This window comes from Phalacrocorax carbo, chromosome Z (assembly GCF_963921805.1).
Source record: "Phalacrocorax carbo chromosome Z, bPhaCar2.1, whole genome shotgun sequence".
NCBI lineage: Eukaryota > Metazoa > Chordata > Aves > Suliformes > Phalacrocoracidae > Phalacrocorax > Phalacrocorax carbo.
Genome location: NC_087548.1, coordinates 85,499,372 through 85,518,576, shown reverse-complemented (window position 1 = coordinate 85,518,576; position 19,205 = coordinate 85,499,372). Strand labels below are relative to the sequence as shown.

Below are 19,205 nucleotides of genomic sequence, written 5' to 3'. Positions count from 1 at the left end.
ACGACTGTGCTTATTGCCAAGTGGGCGCCGTTGCTTATCAACAATGAGACCGCTGATTGGTTGGCGGCAAACCGGGAGGGGGCGGCTGCGCGATGGCATCACTTCCAGCTGCCGGCGAAGCCGCCGCTGCGCAGGGCCTGTGGGGGCGGAGCCGGGGTAGTGGGGACGGGGCCGCAGGGCCGAGGACGACGGCCGCGCCCGGCCCTTCCCGCCTCCCGGGGCGCCCCGTCGTGGCCCTTCCCGCCCGGAGAGCAGAGGCAGCGGGGGAGGCGGGGACCGCAGGTGAGGGGGGGGGGGCGGCGGCGGGCTCGGCGGGTGGTGCCAGCGCGGGGGGGCGGGGGGGGGTTTGGGGGGAGTACGGAGGCGGTTGGGAGCGCGCGGGGCGGGGGTAACGTGTGTGGCAGGGCCGGGACGGAGGGTGCGCGCGCTGTGGGGCTGCCGCCCCCCGCGCTCCGGGCACCCCCGACGGGCCAGCCGCGAGCCCGTCGAGAGGCGGCGGCGGCCGGGAGGACGGCGAGCTGCGGACGGGCCGGGGGCGGCCTCGTCGCGGACGGGAGAGGGGGGGCCGCTGGAGGCCGGCCGGCGGGGAGCGTGGGGCGCGGGCGTGCCGCCGGCGGGCCTGACGCGATGGGGCGCGGAGGGCCCCTGCGGCGGCCGGGCGCTCCTTCTGCTCGGACGCCGTGGACCGCAGCCGGCGCTCGGCGACCCTGAAGCGCGCTTGACCCTGACCTGGTCGGGACAGACAAAACTGCGGTGCTGCGCGTGGGACGCTGTGTTTGACGAGGAGTCTCTGGAGGGCCTTTTCCTTTTCTGCACGGTGGTGTTTGTGTAAGATCCAAAATTAAATTTCTGGATGTATTTTTAACTACTAATGATGGAAGAATGAGATGTAGGTGTTATCTTGAGTCTTCAGAGAGATATAAAACTTGGATGTTCCAGGTGATAAAAAAAAACAAACCCCATACAACTAAATTCTTCAGTACAGAGCCTTTCAGTGCAATCGGGAATGAGCTCAGGAACAACAGTCTTCCTTATTTGTCCATTAATTTAATGTTCTGGAATTTTCAAAGAAACATAATTTCTGTGTACTTGGCATAAGAATTGAAGTTTATCTTGTGGAGGACAGCATACGGTTGGAGAGGTGTTACATGTACTGTTGATGTACAGAAGTCGCATGCACACCAGTTGCTTCTCTGGAATATGTGTGTTGTGTCTGCAGAATTGACCTAACTCACTGCCGGTTTTTCTCGTGGTCATGCTAACAAAAGCAAGCCCTGAAGTGGTCAAGCTGGTAACCGTGTTGCACTCTACTGTAAACCCATATGTTACAAGGGAAAAGTAGACCTGGAGTGGGGTCTGTGTGAAAACAGAGGAGGAAGTTACCATCTTGGAATGGACAACAGCTGCTTAATTTCTTCCTCCACCTTTCAAAAATTACTTAGAAGGAATTTATTTAATTCAGCATAATACACACGAACCATGTAAATTGTTACCCTTTAGTGGGACTTTTAGACCTTGATTAAGACAATGTTTTGTTTTTAATTCTTCATTAGTACATGCTTGTATTGGGTTTTGTGGCAAGGTTTTGGTGGTGGGAGGAGGGTTGCAGGGGTGGCTTCCGTGAGAAGATACCAGAAGCTGTTCCATATCAGCCAGAGCCCGTTCCAGGCAGCTCCAAGATGGACCCACCACTGGCCAAAGCTGAGCCCGTCAGCGATGGTGGTAGTACCTCTGTGATAACAGAGGAGGTAAATAGTGCTGTGTGACAGCAGCTGAGAGAAAGGAGTAAGAAAGTGTGAGAGAAACAGCCCTGCAGACTCCAACATCCCATGGTGAAGACCACAGTGATTCAGGTCCCCTGCCTGCAGCCCATGGAGGTCCGTGGTGGAGCAGGTGGAAGTGCCCTGGAGGAAGCTGCAGCCTCTGGAGAGCCCATGCTGGAGCAGGCTCCTGGCAGGGCCTGTGGCCCCATGGAGGGGAGCCCACACTGGAGCAGCCTGTTCCTGAAGGACTGCACCTCATGGAAGGGGCACACGCTGGAGCAGTTCGTGAAGAACTGTAGCCCGTGGGAAGACCCACATTGGAGAGGTTTGTGAAGGACTGTCTCCTGAGGGAGGGACCTCACACTGGAGCAGGGGAAGAGCATGAGGAGGAAGTAGCAGCAGAGATGAAGCGTTATGAACTGACCACAACCCCCATTGCTTAACCTGTGTTGCTTGGAGGGGAGGAGGTAAAAGAGTTGGAAGTAAAGATGAGCCTGGGAAGAAGGAATAAGGGTGGGGGGAAGGTGGTTTTAGTTTTGGTTTTTCTTTTTTTCCTGTCCTATTCTATTATTAATAGGCAATAGATTAAATTAGTCTTCCCAAAGATGAGCATTTTGGATGCTAATTGGTGAATGATCTCTCTGTCCTTATCTCAGCCCACAAGCTTTTCATCTCACTTCCTCCCTCATCAAGCTGAGGAGGGGGAGTGAGAGAGTGCCGGGTGGGTGTCTGATTGACCCACCACAATGCCAAAATAGACAGAACTGTACAGTACATCCACATAGATTTTCTTCCCTTTTGAGCGTCAAATGATAATGTTAGAAGAAGAGTTATTGAAACGAGTTTGGGAGGTAATTCAACAATTCGCATTTGGAATACAATAGTCATCTGTTGAATCAGTTTTGGGGATATAGTTATTTGCTTAGGCTGAAGACATGTAATACTAGTTAATCCGTTGTGGTGGTGGCAAACTTATATTTGTTACTTCGATCCTGGCAAAAGTAGATTTATTCATTATGCAGTTAATCCTAGTTTCACTGGGGTTAAAAGCTTAAGCAAATGTACCACAAAGAAAGGTGGTTGAACGGGACTGTTCAAAATTATTGAATCTGCAGTAAATAGTGAAGTTGAAGAGCTAGATTTAGAAATTATTGCCATATTGAACAAGAAGACATCATGCTGGCAACGAGCTGTCTGTGGCTGCGCTTTCCTTTGGGATCTTTGCCTGCAGAGCTTTGGTGTTTGTGGTTTGCTTCATGATGGTAGGCAGGAGAAGCTGGCAACTGATTTTCCATTGCAGAGCTGGGCATTCTTGTGAGAGGAGGATGGCAGTGACAGAGACTGCCGTGGTACCACGAACCTCAGGAGAGTTTTTTCTGAGCTGATAACGTAACTGTGAGTCCAGATCAGTCCTCACTGATGGCAGTTTGTCTTCTCATGCCCTTAAATAACTGTGTTGCCAGTTCTGTGTAGCAGCGTTCTATGCTTTTGCCTTTGCAACACTGCCCGAACAGCTTTCTTCAGGTCTTTCCCTGTGCAGTGCCTAAAAACCAGTTGTGCTCTTGGGAACAGCTGTTTTCTCATACTAGATAGTTTTGTACCTTCATAAGATCAAGAATAGAATCCATGATCATCTTTTCCTGTTTCTTACGGATACCTAGAAAGCACCGTGCTTTAGTAAGTTGACCAGAGAAGCATATGTCAACTCTTCTGAGAGACTGATGCCTGTGAAAGCTGTGGTACTGACCTCGAATTAGCCAGGAATTACAAGGAAACAGTGTTCAGTCTGTTCAGAACATACAGCAGTACAGGTGTGTTAAATAGTGGAATTACAACAAAGAAACAACCTTCCCAGTGACAAGCTGAGATAGCACATCAAAATGCAGCAGTGTCACTTTTCAGTCTCATCCTTTGTTTCTTCCTCTGAACTATCACACTGTGCTGCAGGATCTGAAGACTGAGAGGTGCATCACAGGGCTTGGAGGAGGTGAGTGGGAACATGAGGAAGCTGGAGGATGGCCATGTCACAGGTAGCATCTGTTTCTGTAGATAACTAAGAGTGTCTAGGAAAAATCTAGCCTTTTTAAGGAAGCCTTTTGATGCTCCTTTCAAAGATGCTCTTTGCAGCTGGCAGACTATGCTGTTACTGTTTGTTAATGAGTTGGTGTTGCCATAGGTTGGACTATTTGCAGTACTTTTCAGGTGATGAGAAAGTACTAAGCCATATGCTAATCTCTGACTCTTCTCTGGAGGGCTGATGCCACCAGCAGCAGCTTCTGCAGTGCAGCTTATCCTTTCTGATTCTTAGACAAGTTGTAACTCATCCTCCTTGACAATAGGGAGATAAGATGTGTGAGTTGAACTATATATAAAACCTGCCTAAGGAAACACCTCAAATGAGATGCTGTAAGCTCAGCTGTCAGTCATCAGTCTCTAGTTGTAGGTGCTTGTCAGACACACACAAAAAACGCCTTTCATGGCGGGCACTCACTGTATTGTCACATACACTGAAGCGATGTAACACTAGAGTCTGCTTCAGTTTTATGGGGCAAATCCAGAAATCATTTTAACTACTGTTAATTAAAATTCCGCCATATCTTCCATTTGAAAGCACTCTCAGAGCAGAGAATGTAAGCCCTCTGCATTTCAAAGTGGCAAAACTTGCTGAAGATGTCAGAGAAGGTGAAGACTTCCTTTTCTTTCTGTATCTACTCTCCCACTGTTCTGCTGGCTTGTTAAAAAAACCAACGAAACTGGTAGTAGAAAGTATTTTCTAAAATAACACTTGTATCACTGACTCGTATCTAGGTTTATGTTTGTATTTCAGGCTTCAGGGAAGCTTTTTGAGATGTATTATTTCAAGCACAATGGTTAAGCACAGTACAAGTGTATTGTAATGTTTTGTAAAATGTAATTTAAGCTAAGTTATTAATTTTGTGTTTGCACACTCAAGTTTTGGGTGTACGCCAGAGATTCCTGCAGGCTTGATACCTAGAATATCAGATGCATTTAAATGCAGAATGTTAGGAATGGGGTTTGAGGTACAAGTAATAGATTTTCCTTCGTTTGTCTGGTAAGGACAAATACCTAGTCTAAAGTTTTCAGTAGAGTATTTGTGAGTTTTCTTCTGATATAATTCTACTGAATGGTTAGTCGAGGCAGCTTTTGTTGTTGGTTTTAGTAACACAAAATCAATTACTTTGCAAACATTTTTTAAAGCTTTTTTAGGGGAAACTCATGTTTGACTACGTATGTTTGACTTCTTGACAGTGGCTCAGGATTGCAGTATAATCTAAACTGTGCTATAGTATTGGACACAGTAATAAAATTTTAAGTAGATCGTTATTCAGAGTTGTTATTTTTCACACTATTTTATAGTGAGTTAACTTTTTGAACGAAGTGAGATAAGTTTTTGATTCTGCAGTAGTTTCAGTGTAAGTGTACTTAAATACTTGGCTTGTCCCATCTTGCTGCAGCTTAAGTATTAGAGCAGAGGGACTTGATGGAAAAAGGGGCTGTAAGTCTACATAGTACTGTTAATGCTAATCATTCAAGAAATAGAAAGAAACCATATGAAGACATTTTTAACTTTAAAACAGTAGAAATATGTGCTAATAAATCTGAATTCCTATGGTAAAATCTATAGTATCCCTTCTCCTGCTATGTGATTGTGTTACCAGCTGCCCCTTTTGTTTGCTACCTGCCTGGCTGGGCAGATGGCAGCACGAGTGCCTCATTCATAGCTGTGTGCAAACTGGCCAGCTGGCTCCTTTTGGTTTGGCGTGTTCTGTGTTGTTTAAGAGAATAAGGGAATTAATTATGACTCTGAGAAGCAGTCCTTATAAATTTGGCTTCTGCTGTAACCAGGCACCAACTTCAACAAAAAATGTGGGAACTCAGTATCTAATGTCCTCTCTGTTAAATTTGGTTGGAGCTGACAGAGAGACTCTGAGGTTAATAACTAACGGGAGATTAATGAACAGGCTATGTGATTGTAAATTGTAGGTCTTTTTTCCTAGAATTTCAGAACACTTGCACATCATTTTCCTAGTTAGGTATTTTTAATCCTGATGTTTTTTTAATATGGAAGGCTTAGTTTTAGAAATTTGAGCCTTATCTTCATCCACATATATGAGGAATATTTTACTAACATTAATTAAATACAGATGTTTTACTTGTCCAACACACAAGACCGAACAACAGCTAGTATGTGCCACCATGAATGTTCGTTTGCATGATTAGGCTCCTCTGCACAGCCCCAGGGGAGGCACAAACAGTACCCTGTAGGGCTGCTCCCAGGCCCATTCCTGGAGCTAGCCTGTTGCAGGCCCAGAAGAGCACAGGGGCACAGGTGGGAATGCAAATCAAGGACCCCAAGGAAGGAGCACCTTGTCTAGGCCCCTGCCAGGGCAGTCCCAGCAAAGCCTTTGCCTAGTGTCCCGGCATGACCCATCACAGTGAGTTGCAGAACAGCTCTGTCGGACTAAGGGGTTTGCTGCCCACTGCTGGAACACATAGGCTGCAAGGAAAACAGCTTGGGACCCCACAGGACTTATTACAGGATGTTTAGGGGAGGAACCAAAAGTGGGGCAAAGGAGGGGTTTAGGGGATCCAGGGAGGAACAGGTGTGGAAATATAGAGGGACTAAAATATAGGGGACTAAAAAGGCCGGCTGCATGTAGGCAGTTTGGTCAGTATGCTTGCCTGCTGTGACCTGCACCTGATTAATGCCGTCTGTCCTGCTCCTAATGAAATTCCTTCCTGGCTCTGGTGAGGACTCTCTGGTTGGCATGAGTGCAGCCGTGCGGGTCAGGCCATGGGGTGGAGGGTCCCTGTGCCCATGGGGCATGAACTGGAGCAAGTGCGGGTGTGCAAGTGTCTGGTGGCCAGTGAAGATCAACCTAGATGAGGCAGTGAAGTGGCCTGGGAGCAATGGGGTCCATATGTCCCTGAGGGCAGCATTGGGTGTGAGAGTCCCTGGGTCTTTAGGGGTGAGAACGTGGGAAGGTCAGCTGTGGGACCAGGGGAGTCCTGGCTGCCACTGTGTACCTCTGACAGACTGTTTGGGCAATGGGAGCCAGGCTCTGGCCTCGGGGGCTCGTATAACTGCAGACTGGAGGTGGGGAGACTGGGACCCAGGGTGCAGCTGCTGGGAGGGCCAGCTGCTGGAGGGGTCTAGCTCGTATGCCTGTATGTATGTTCTTGCAGATGGACTTCCATCCTGGCCCGTCAGAGAGGGGAGCAGGGCAACATATCTGCTGCTGCTCTGTTTGTGTGAGAGCTGAGTGTATACGGGTGCTCCATGCATTTGTGCCCACTGGGAATGTGCCATTTCCCACTACTCCCCTTCGGGGTCTGGGGAGGTTGAGCAGTAGCAGCCTTGCCTCTTTTGGGCTGTTGGATATGCTGTGGCATGTTTTCCTCTAGCAGTGAAAAGTCAAGTTAAATATTTAAATACCTACTGAACTTGCTTTTTATTCAAAGGTTAATTATCTTTTTAAGTGTGTAATCAAAATGTTAGGGAGAAAGTACTTCCTTATTAAATTTTACCAAACTAGTCTTACATTAAAAAAATTCATAGTTCTCTCCTAAAACTCTTCCAAAAATACCAAAGCAAACTCAAACTGAAAGCCAGAGTGGTAAGTATATATAAAACTATACCTTCCCCAGGTGGAGGTGGCATCTGAATATTTAGTAGCTCTCAACTGATTTTTCTTCAATGAATATAGGTAATGGCTCTTGACTTCATGTGTACTTGCCTGTGGCAAAGAGTTCAGTAGTTTTACTGCATTATGTGAATGAGTGTTTCTTTGGTTCTGACCCTGCTGGTTCCTGGCCTTAGTCCAGGAACAGGCAGAACAGAATTTTGTAGATATTTTTTCCATTGCTTGCCCTTAAAACTTTCCTGGCTCTGACTATTTATTATGTTATATATATTAGTTACAGTAAACCCACTTGTAGCTAAACAATTTGGTATAGTTTCTTTTCACTCATCTGTGGTCATTTGTTTGATTATAGAACTAAGCTTTTCCCTTTCCCGCTACTCTCCAAAAGGCCACTGGACTCAGTGTCTGCTGTTTGTACCACTGATGCCTCCCGAGCCCCACTGATTTGATCTCATTCAGCAGAAGATTTCATCTAACATTCCTTGAGTCCCCAGGATGTTAACTGGAGCTGACTGTGAGCCTCAGAAAGGCTGCAGAGACTGGCTACTGAAACCAGTGACTACTCAGCTGGGAGCATCTCTGTCCTTCATTTGAACAGGCATTTGCACACCATGTGATGGGATGCCACCCGTCACATGCTGCAGATGTTGGGTCATTTGATAGAGGAACAGTGGGGATGTGCAGCCCGTGGGTGGTTATGGGGAGTCTTTATGGCCAGCTGTTGCTGATAGGCAACATATGACCAAAGCAGAAGTGAAAGGCAGACCAAATGTGCATATCCGGAAATAAGTCACTGATACATATTTCATGTTGACTTAGGTGCCTTTAATGTATTGAGTAACCCAAAGTAGCTGATATCTTGCCGAATGTGGTGTGTTTATAGTATGCAATGTTTAAAACTCAAATCTAGTTTTATAATTTTCAACGGATCTTGATTAACCTCACTGTGGGGTCTGTTTGTTGATTCTGGTTTGAAGACTTTAGCCTTTATGGTGTAGTAAAAGTTCAGTACAAATCAAAATTAATATTTGAAGCAAAACTAGGATTTGTCTTGTTTCAGGTGCACAAAGGGTGCAATCACTTTTGGTGACTGTAAGCAAGGTGTCTCTCTGAATTCTGAAATCCCAAATCATTGGTCAAAACAACGACTCTTGACTGTTTTTTCTGGTTCAAATATATATTGCTGCCTGGGCAGAAATACTTTGCTCTATCCCTGTAACCAATATTCCTTTCTGGAGTCCAGCCCAGTCTTTTTACTGATGTGAAATCGTATCCTTGTGTGGTTTGGTGTCTTCCACCTCCAGGCTTCTCTGGACATTGGTTCAAATGTGTTACTACATAGCCTTCTGAAGCACACCACCTCCTGCGATAAGGGCAATGCATGAGGTCTCAGGTATTTTATATCTTCTAGAGTGCATTTCCTAAAATGACCTAAAGCAGTGCGCAGACTGCGAACTGCTTATGTGCTTTTGAACAGCTTGCTTCTGATGACTGTTGAAGCTGGAGCCGTCTCTGCTGGGCCCTGTGCTTTCTGCAGTGAAGGTACAAGTGGAACGATTCTGTTCTTGGTTGCAAATGGGCAAAGCAAAGTGCTCCTGTCTTAGCTGCCTAGGTGGTGGTGATTATGGTTCAGCACTGCTGCATTTTGGGAAGTCACTGTAAATAATACCATGGTGTCCTGCAGTTCTGGTCCTTAAGGAAAGACGGTGGCGTGGCGTTCCTGGTGTGGTAGGTGCCTGGGACTTCCCAAGGTGTCTGCCAGTCAGCTGTAGCGTTATACACTATGCAGTCAGCCCTGCATATAGCCCTACAGCTGTGAAGTGGTTCCTTAGAGCTGTTGCACTTGACTGGGGAGTGAAGTGGACAGAAAGCCAACCAACATCCAGACCCCCCAAGAGCACACTGATGCTATAGTAATGGCTCTCTAAATGGAGTGAAAGAGTTGCTTTGTTGCTCTGGCAACTCTTGCCTTGGCCACCCCCACCCCCCCCACCCCCCTCCCCGATTCCCCTTAGAGCCTGTGTTTTAGTCCCATGAAACCAAGGATAGAGCATTATCTTGTCAGTGGACAAGGGAAGAGCTGTCGATGTAATCTGTCTGGACTGCTGTAAGGCCTTTGACACTGTCCCCCACAGCATCCTTCTCTCTAAACTGGAGAGAGATGCATTTGGTGGGTGGACTGTTTGGTGGATAAGGAACTGGCTGGATGGTCACATCCAGAGCGTCGATGACCAGATGAAGACCGGTGATGAGTGGTGTCCCTCCGGGGCCTGTACTGGGACTGGTGCTATTTAATATCTTCATCAGTGACATAGGCAGTGGGATCGGGTGCACCCTCAGCAGGTTTGCAGATGACACCAAGCTGAGCTGTGCAGTTGACACACCAGGACGGATGTCATCCAGAGAGACGTGGACAAGCTGGAGAGGTGGGCCTGGGAGAGCCTCATGAGGTTCAGCAAGGCCAAGTGCCAGGTCCTGCCCCTGGGTCAGGGCAACCCCTGGTATCAATACAGGCTGGGGGATGAAGGGATTGAGAGCAGCCCTGTGGAGAAGGGCTTGGGGGTACTGGTGGGTGAAAAGCTGGACATGAGCCAACAGTGTGTGCTCACAGCCCAGAAGGCCAACCGTATCCTGGGCTGCATTCCCAGCAGCATGGGCAGCAGGGTGAGGGAGGGGATTCTGCTCCGCTCTGGTGAGACCCCACCTGGAGTGCTGCGTCCCAGCTCTGGAGCCCTCAGCACAGGAAGGACATGGACCTATTGGAGCAGGTCCAGAGGAGGGCACAGAAATGGTCCAAGGGCTGAAGCCCCTCTCCTACAAGGCCAGGTTGAGAGAGTTGCAGCTGTGCAGCCTGGAGAAGAGGTCTGCGGGGAGACCTTATTGTGGCCTTCCAGTACTTAAAGGGGGTCTATAGGATAGATGGGAGCAATCTCTTTAACAGGGCCTGTTGTGACAGGACAAGGGAAAAGGGTTTTAAACTAAAGGAGGGTAGATTTAGACTGGATATAAGGAAAAAATTTTTTACTATGAGGGTGGTGAAACACTGGAACAGGTTTCCCAGAGAGGTGGTCGATGTCCCATCCCTGGAAGCATTCCAGGTCAGGTTGGAGGGGGCTTTGAGCAACCTGATGTAGTTGAAGATGTCCCTGGTCTCGCTGCAGGGGGGTTGGACTAGGTGAGCTTTCAAGGTCCCTTCTAACCTAAACCATTCTACTATCTCTGGCATAACACCTAGCCCATCTCAGACTCCAGCAAAAGAGATAACAGAAGAATTGTCTGGCAGTCCCCTTTCAACTTTGCAGATATGCCTGTCTGGAGGGCAGCTTTCCTTAGAGAGGAGGTCGTCCTTGCACAGTGCTTGCTGGAACAAAAGAGGGCATGTGTTTAACCAGATGTGCAGGAGCAGCAAAGGCAGACGGCGATGTAGCAGCACTGCTCACAAAGCAGCCCTTGCCCCTGCCACATTCCAGACACTTCCTGCTGGGACTCGAGGCTCTTGTCACAGGCTCCCTGTCTTCCTTTTGTCCTGCTGCCCAAGGTCAGTGAGTTTCAGGGTCCCCTCTTTTATGGTGAAATCTTTCTTCAGCGAAGACCTGCAAAGTGTATGTCGTGTGCCTTAGAGAAGGAGGAGGTGGGTGAATGCGAGCTGCCTCAGCTGGGGAGCAGCAGCTGCTCTTACATTAGCTCCAGCCTGGCAGCTGAGGCAGGCAGGCCCTGTTCTGAGAGATTTATTTTGTGACTTAATAGTTTTAGTCTTTGTGCTTTTATGTTAGTTTGCCACCTCCTCTGGCATGAATTGAGATCTCTCTGCCTACTATACTACTGATTCCCTTAATTTTAATGTAGTCTGATAGTTAAAGAGCAGCAAAAGCTGCAAACTTGAGTAGGTCCCTTTGTTTGTCCAGGTTGCCCATAAGGGATTTCATAGGCCTGGGAATCAGAAAATTGTAGCTGTTCATCACACAGTAGTGTCCAAAGTAGCCTCAAGACAGGCTAAAAATGGACAGTATCTGCATCTAAGGTCTTCCTACCGGAGAGCTGTCTGTAGTCTCCCATCCCTGATGACCCAAAACTTGTTATCTAGTGACAAGAAGTGTTACAGAGTAAAATTGCGCTGCCCATCCCATCCGTAGCTGTTGGAGACGCTGGCAAGTTTTGACTATGGAAACTAGTATTTTAAGTCCAACAAGGTTTGCAGCTGTAGGCCTGATAGAAAAGGGGGGCCTGGCTTTGTACCCTCACTGGATGGAGAGCGCAGCATGTGTTCAGCTCGCGTTTGTTCCGCTCCACCACCGGATGGTGTGACTGGGAAAGCTCGCTCAGCACCAGGCCCAGCCTGAGCTCCCTCTGGGGCCTGGGGGGATTCGGTGGGTTGGGGTGTGGCTGGGGAGCGAGCAGGGTTATTGTGAAGGGAGCAAGGGCACACAGAGCATGTGTTAACTTTGTTTCCTAATAAGAAACCTAATCCCTTGCTGCTTGCAGAATAACTCCCGAACTAGTTCAAAAGATGTGTATCCTTTATAAAAGAGGATCAAGAACTGTTCTGCTTTCCCTTGACGTGTTAATGGTGATAATCCAAGGCTGTGGAACATTGCAGATGTACTTTTCTAGTTGGAGCTGATTTGCTGCTGGAAGCCCATGGATCTTTCTAATTCTACAGCTGCCTGCTTACATATGCATCACCGATGCCTTACAAATCCATCAGTGACCTTCTGTGTATTGCCTTTACCAGCAGGGCCTTACAGCAGTATGTGTCTCAAAGGTGGTATTCCTCAGCCTGCCCTGCCTCCCTTACTGCCTTTTGCCTTGCAGCAAAGGAGGGCACAGAGCTTCGAGCTGCTGCAGGCTGTGCATTTCTGCAGGCTGAAGGAGCCTTTGGGGTTGTGTGCTGCTCTTGCTCTATGCCTGTGATCTTGGCAGTTGCTCTTTGCATTTCTGAGGTTTTGCTTTTTCTGCTGATCCTTACAAGTAAATAGTTAATTTATGTCCATCCAGGTGAATAAAATTGCAAAGTAATTGACAATCTAAATCAACAGCTGTACCTGTTTTCCTCTGAATGAATGTGTGTACTTGGCAACCACTGTCTCTGGCCTGAGCATACCTTCTGAGCAAAGTCATTGTATAAAGTGAAAGAACTGCAGAGATTTTTAAATATGAACATTATTTCTGAGCATACTTTTATTTACTGGTCAAACATGACTATGGGAAGCTTCATATGCCATTTACTGATATAGTTTGTGGCCGTGCAGGTTTGCAAACAGTGCATGGTTTGTTCACAGCATGTGTCTATTTGAGGGCAGAATTTCTAAATTGGAGACTCACATTTGATCCCTCTTCACAAGTATAATTCTTTCTGTGTGATCTTTTATTTTAGCTGCTTTATAGTCTTGTGTCACATGATACTGTTGTACAGCTGTTGAAAAATAAATCAAGAACACAAAAATGTGTGTGCGTATGCCCCATATTTGCAACTGTTCTGCTCCCCAAATCTTATACTTTGTTGATTTGTCATGAGAAAAAGAAGAGGTATCACTGAAGGTCACCTATTTAGTCCTAACATGAGTCTACTAAGATTTTATTTATGTTCTGTTAATGGAAATTTAAGAAAAAAACACACCTGAGTTTGTCCAGTTGTCATGTTTAGTACATCATTTTGTCAAAAGCTTCCAATAATGTCCTTATGGACCAAGCAGGTTCACAAGAAACAGCCAGTGCAGACAGCTCTTAATATCAGCAAACTCTGCTATCTTTCTACCATTTTATTTATTTTGTGGGAAAAACAGACTTCGATGCATCTCACCTGACTATAGTGAATAAGAAAATTGCACTGCATTTCTGATAGCTAAAGGTGGCAGTTTCAGATAAGAGCTGACCACTTGTTCCAGTGCAGGAGTATCTCCCTTCTTTTCCATTAAGTCTCTTTTGTATGTTTCTCTGTGAAAAGCAGGTAGTTGAATGACAGTTCTGCACAGTAGCTGAGAAACTGTGCAGAAAGTCAATTGTAGAAGGTGAAACTGGATTAAATGAGATGACAATTAAAGTTTAGACTTTTCAGTGGGAGATTATGTAATAACGAGCAATTTATCAAAGGTTGCAGTAGATTATTCACAGTTAGGTTTTTTCAGAAAACAGGATTAAATGTTTTATAAAGAATGTGTTTTAGTTTGGACAGGAGCGAATGGAGGCGAAATGACCAGTGTTATTCAGTTTGCAGCAGAGCTGACTCTGACAAGGCTGATGTTGAGGCGGCTGTTATACTAGGTCAGCTCCATGGCAGAACCTGTAATTTCTTCCTCGTCCTCCTCCACAAGGTTGCCAGCTTTGATACGGTACCAATGTGGCAGTAGAACATTAAGATTAGTTATTGTTCCTCTGTCTTTCGGACATCAACTTTCATTTTAAAACCTGGTTTCTCTGTGGTCTGAATAGGACTTCAGCCATTTTTATTATTACAGTTTGTTCTGTTTTGTCTTACAGGATCATGGATTTTCCAGGACATTTTGAGCAAATCTTTCAGCAGCTCAACTACCAGAGGCTTCATGGCCAGCTTTGCGACTGTGTCATTGTGGTGGGAAACAGGCATTTCAAAGCCCACCGCTCTGTTTTGGCAGCGTGTAGCACCCATTTCCGAGCTCTGTTTACTGTAGCAGAAGGGGATCAGACTATGAATATGATTCAGCTGGACAGTGAAGTGGTAACAGCAGAAGCTTTTGCTGCTTTGATAGACATGATGTATACTTCCACACTAATGCTTGGGGAGAGCAATGTTATGGATGTCTTGCTGGCTGCTTCTCACTTACATTTGAACTCAGTTGTTAAAGCATGCAAACACTACCTTACTACCAGGACACTGCCAATGTCTCCAGCAAGTGATAGAGTTCAAGAGCAAAATGCACGCATGCAGAGGTCTTTCATGCTCCAGCAGCTTGGACTGAGCATCGTGAGCTCTGCATTAAATTCCACTCAGAACACAGAGGAACAACCAAGTACTATGAGCTCCTCAATGAGAAGTAACATCGAGCAGCGCACTACTTTTCCTATCCGTCGCCTCCACAAACGTAAACAGTCTTCTGAAGATCGGGCCAGACAGCGCATCAGGCCTACTATGGATGAGTCTGTTTCTGATGTGACTGCAGAGAGTGGGCAGACAGTAGTTCATTCACGGGAAGATTTCTTCTCGCCTGATTCACTGAAGATTGTAGACAACTCTAAGGCCGACGCTGTTGCTGATAACCAGGAGGTTAATACTATTATGTTTGATCAGTCTTTCAGTGCTCAGGAAGATGCTCAAGTGCCCAGTCAGTCTGACAACAGTGGAGGAAACATTTCACAGATGTCCATGGCATCCCAGGCAACACAGGTGGAAACGAGCTTTGACCAGGAGGCTGCTTCTGAGAAGAATAACTTCCCATGTGAGAATCCAGAGGTCAGTCTGAATGAAAAGGAGCACATGAGGGTGGTAGTGAAATCTGAGCCCTTGAGTTCCCCAGAGCCTCAAGATGAGGTGAGTGATGTCACTTCCCAAGCAGAGGGCAGTGAGTCTGTTGAAGTGGAAGGAGGAGTAGTGAGTGCAGAGAAGATAGAACTGAGTCCTGAGAGCAGTGATCGCAGCTTTTCTGACCCCCAGTCCAGTACTGATAGGGTGGGAGACATCCATATTATGGAGGTGTCAAATAACCTGGAACACAAGTCTGCTTTCAGTATCTCAAATTTTCTAAATAAAAGCAGAGGTGGTAGCTTTGGTGCTAGTCAAAACAGTGATGACAACATTCCAAATACTACCAGTGACTGCAGAATGGACAGTGATGCCTCTTACCTGATGAGTCCAGAGTCGGGGCCTGCTGGTGGCCATTCATCTGCCACTGTCTCTCATGTCGAGAATCCGTTCAGTGAGCCTGCAGACTCTCATTTTGTTAGACCAATGCAGGATGTGATGGGTCTCCCCTGTGTACAGACTTCTGGGTACCGGGCAGCAGAACAGTTTGGCATGGATTTTCCACGGTCAGGCTTGGGCTTGCACTCCCTCTCAAGGGCAATGATGGGCTCAGTAAGAGGTGGAGCTAGCAGCTTTCCTGGCTACCGCCGCATAGCCCCCAAAATGCCTGTGGTGACCTCTGTCAGGAGCTCCCAACTGCAAGATAACTCATCCAGTTCCCAGCTGATCATGAATGGGACCACTTCCTTTGAAAACGGTCATCCATCGCAAGCTGGTCCGCCACAGCTGACAAGGGCATCTGCAGATGTCCTTTCAAAATGCAAGAAGGCCTTATCTGAGCACAATGTCTTGGTTGTAGAAGGTGCGCGCAAGTATGCATGCAAGATCTGCTGCAAGACGTTTTTGACCTTGACGGACTGCAAGAAACACATCCGTGTGCACACAGGAGAAAAGCCTTATGCCTGCCTGAAGTGTGGCAAGCGGTTCAGCCAGTCCAGCCACCTGTACAAACACTCCAAGACAACCTGCCTGAGGTGGCAGAGCAGCAATCTGCCTAGCACTTTGCTTTAACCCTCTCCACCCAGGCCTGCAGGAGAGCGCCAGTGCAGACATCTAGCTCCCTGAAACACCACAGAAGCATGAACACTATTTTCTTCAAGGCTGCAGGCTGAGAGGCTGCTCGTGTTGGTCAGTGAATATTTATGTGTGATTGTGCCACACACACAAAAGTCTTGGTTCTGTCAATTGGGGATATTACTGTACCTACCTCACAGGGGTGTGGTAGCGAAGAACTTGGAGATCCTCAGAAGTCGCGGTGTAGATGTGTGAAGCATTACTATGATGTGTGTTCAGGCCTTGGGCTGATGGGGATACGATCCATAAAGCTAATCAGTACCTTTGCAGGGCAGAGGGGTGAGAGTGTAGTTATCTCATGAAGTAGCACGTTTCAAGAATGAAAAACTGAAGTGCATATTTCCTCTTTTGTTTTTTTCTAAAGTATTTTGTAAAAGTGAAAGCATTTAAATAAATGACCTGTAAAACAAGTTGCTGCATTATGTATGGACAGTAATACCAGAGCTGTTTACTGTAACTAACACAGACTGCATATCTTTTAAAGAGAAAACCAACTTTGGATGCACCTGTCTGACATAATGCTTTAAAATATGCTAATTATAAAAATAGTTATAGGTTTATGAATGTATGTTTGGCTGTTTTGTAGTAAAGGACACTGTGTAATGAAGGTGCTTAAACTAAATCCAAGACAAGTAACTTTTGAATGGCCAGATGTATATATACTTTGAATACAGCAAGACATGGATGTTTGAATGATATTTTTTTTTTCCTGTAGAAACTTGTATTAAGTGATAAGTGAAGTACTGTTTCTTGTTTGTGCTATTCTTAGCAGTATTTTAACCAATTCGTATCTCCTATGTTAAAACTCTATATACACAGAAGTCTGAAAAGAGCTTGTCATTGTCTGCTTTGTTATTTTGAAGGAGAGAGATAATTTGTGATGGCTTTTTTTACTGTATAAGATAGTCTCTTGCTGTTCCAGATGCTGATAGTCAATCTGATCCCCATTACTGCGTAAGCATATTGTCCTTTTCTAACACACTTACCTTCAGGCTTTAATTTCCTCCTCTGCATACTTACTTTCCTTCACAATTATGAATTGTTCCTTAGATCAAACCAGTCAGGAATGATCCTAATTTGCCATATTTATTTATGTCTTTCTATAAAATGTAGTTGTCAAATCCAGTCCTTCCACTTAAAGTAGTGTCATAAATGTACCTTTCCACATAAATTAAAAAAAATCTAGAATAAATTTAATTTAATAAAATAGCACTGTACACTTTGTATAGGAGAAATTCAGTGATCATTTTTCTTCAAGTGAATTGTGTAAATCTTGTTTTAATTTCCTCCTCTTTGATACCATTGTAACTAATACTGTCTGAAGTGTCCTTTTTTCTTTGTTAAAGATGCACATGAACTAACTACTGGCGTTCAGCATATTAGGTTTCTAAGTAAAATTTTGGAGCACGTCTGCTGATAAATGTTGCTCTGCCACGTAGGAGCTGGGTCAGGGCAACAGCATGTCCATTCTGCTGAGGAGAGGCAGAGGATTTGCATTTCCTGGTATCAAAGTCACAGAGCAACAGCTTTCCATTAACATTTAAAAAAAAAAATCAAACCTTCCCCTCTTTCTTTCATTCTGTATAGCAAAGGTATCCTGTGTGATGATGTTCAGCAGTTTTATGGGGTTTGTGCTATCTAATGGTTAGCCTTCTTAAACATCCCTGACTTATATTTGGACAAACTGAAAATAAAACCCTAATCCACAGTACTGTAGGTCATTTAGCAGGACGAACTATCAAAACTGGTGAAGCACAGAAACCAAACAGTCATTGTTAGACCAAAGGAAGCAAGGGAATCTTTCTGCACTTGACTTTATGTGAAACAGTAGTCTGCTAATGAAGAAATGTTTTCATCTCTAATTACACCGCTTTACATAGGGAAAAAAAAATGCCGAATGTTTGTCAACATGTCATTTGCACCTTGAGCATCCAGGGTCAACAGGAACATGGAAACAGAGTGAATGATTAATTCCTTCCAAACTGTAAGATTTTGTTATAGGATTTATCTAATGGTCATATTTCTGGCTCTTGATTTTATAAGCTTTAAGGAAATGTGCTGCATTTTTTTAAAAGCATTAGGTTATGCCACATTTTGTTTGATAATAATTTTGATATCGGGGATTAACAGCATTGAGCTATACTAAGCAATCTCACTGAAACATCAATAAAATGCAGTATTTTGTACTTCAATATTTTCTTGTGTCGCCTTATTAGTAATGTTCTGAGTGTTTGATCTTCCCTGTATTTCTGGTGTTTGGTTTTAATATAGGGGGGTTTTATATATTTTCTATCTGTTTCCTGTAGCACATCTGAATTCCTTGAATTTTTGCAATCCATAGGAATAAAGCAACTATGTGAGTAAGGAGATGAGAGTAATTAAGAACTTATCTGAGCAGATAAACATATTTAACTGTACTTTTGGTCTGTTTTTATAAAAATTTTAATGTAATTGTGAAATATCAGAACTTGTGCAGGAGGACTTCTTTATTCATTCTTTAAGAAAAAAATCAACTTGGAGCACTTTTGGAAGTAGCAACTTTAAATTTCATTATTCATTGACATCTAGTGCATCTGGAGGAACACACTGCAAACCCAGGAGCCTGTGGCCGGCTTGTTGCTTTCCTAGTCTTCCAGTATGAAGCAATATCTCAGACTGGTATTTCCACTTAGCTGTCCCCTACTGTAAAATGACAGTACCTCAACTCAAAGCCTGGTAATGTTGTCAAAGAGCTTATCACCCTGCCTTTTGTTCAAAATTTAACTTTAAAAATGCTACAGTGAAACCTCGTGTGAAGATGTCAGTATGTTAGTATTATGAAACATCTGAAAATAAACCCTACGTTTTTGTGCTATTTTGTCTGACTTGATTTACCTGTTTGTTATCCTGGTGTCTTTGCCAACAGCATATCACGGATTGACTAAACAAGTAGCGTTTGTGTGTTGGCTGAGCAGGCTCTTTGTGTTGTTAGATCACTTGGCAGTGGAAAACAATCCGATTGAAATGTAGGCACACATGTAGGCGTATTTGTCAAAAGAGGCCAAGCACATACTGCTGCCTGCAGCCAGCCGCCTGCTTTATGCTGGGGCTTTGCCAGTTTTCAGGGGACATGTAATACCTAGTCAAGAAGAAGTGGGTCCATATTTGAGCCAGTATGAAGTCTCGAAGGACTGCGTTGTCCCATCAATGCTTTGTGAGCTAGTTTGA

General features: G+C 45.3%; 1 protein-coding gene across 3 annotated transcripts; it reads left to right on the top strand.

Moving 5' to 3' along the window:
- The first annotated feature begins 113 nt into the window (after positions 1-113).
- ZBTB5 (zinc finger and BTB domain containing 5) lies at positions 114-18,493 on the top strand. 3 transcript variants are annotated; one of them, XM_064439625.1, is made up of 3 exons: positions 114-282; positions 3,711-3,793; positions 13,907-18,493. In XM_064439625.1, the coding sequence occupies exon 3, from the start codon at positions 13,911-13,913 to the stop codon at positions 15,933-15,935; it is 2,025 nt and encodes a 674-aa protein (XP_064295695.1). In that variant the 5' UTR covers positions 114-282; positions 3,711-3,793; positions 13,907-13,910; the 3' UTR covers positions 15,936-18,493. The 3 variants fall into 3 exon arrangements, with proteins under 3 accessions (XP_064295695.1, XP_064295694.1, XP_064295696.1); XM_064439624.1 differs by lacking the exon at positions 3,711-3,793 and having other exon boundaries at positions 115-282; XM_064439626.1 differs by lacking the exons at positions 114-282; positions 3,711-3,793 and adding an exon at positions 365-2,230.
- Positions 18,494-19,205: the final 712 nt, after the last annotated feature.

What these genes read in the sequence shown, in the direction of transcription:
- ZBTB5 (XM_064439625.1), top strand. Translation starts at nt 13,911, where the DNA reads ATGGATTTTCCAGGACATTTTGAGCAAATCTTTCAGCAGCTCAACTAC.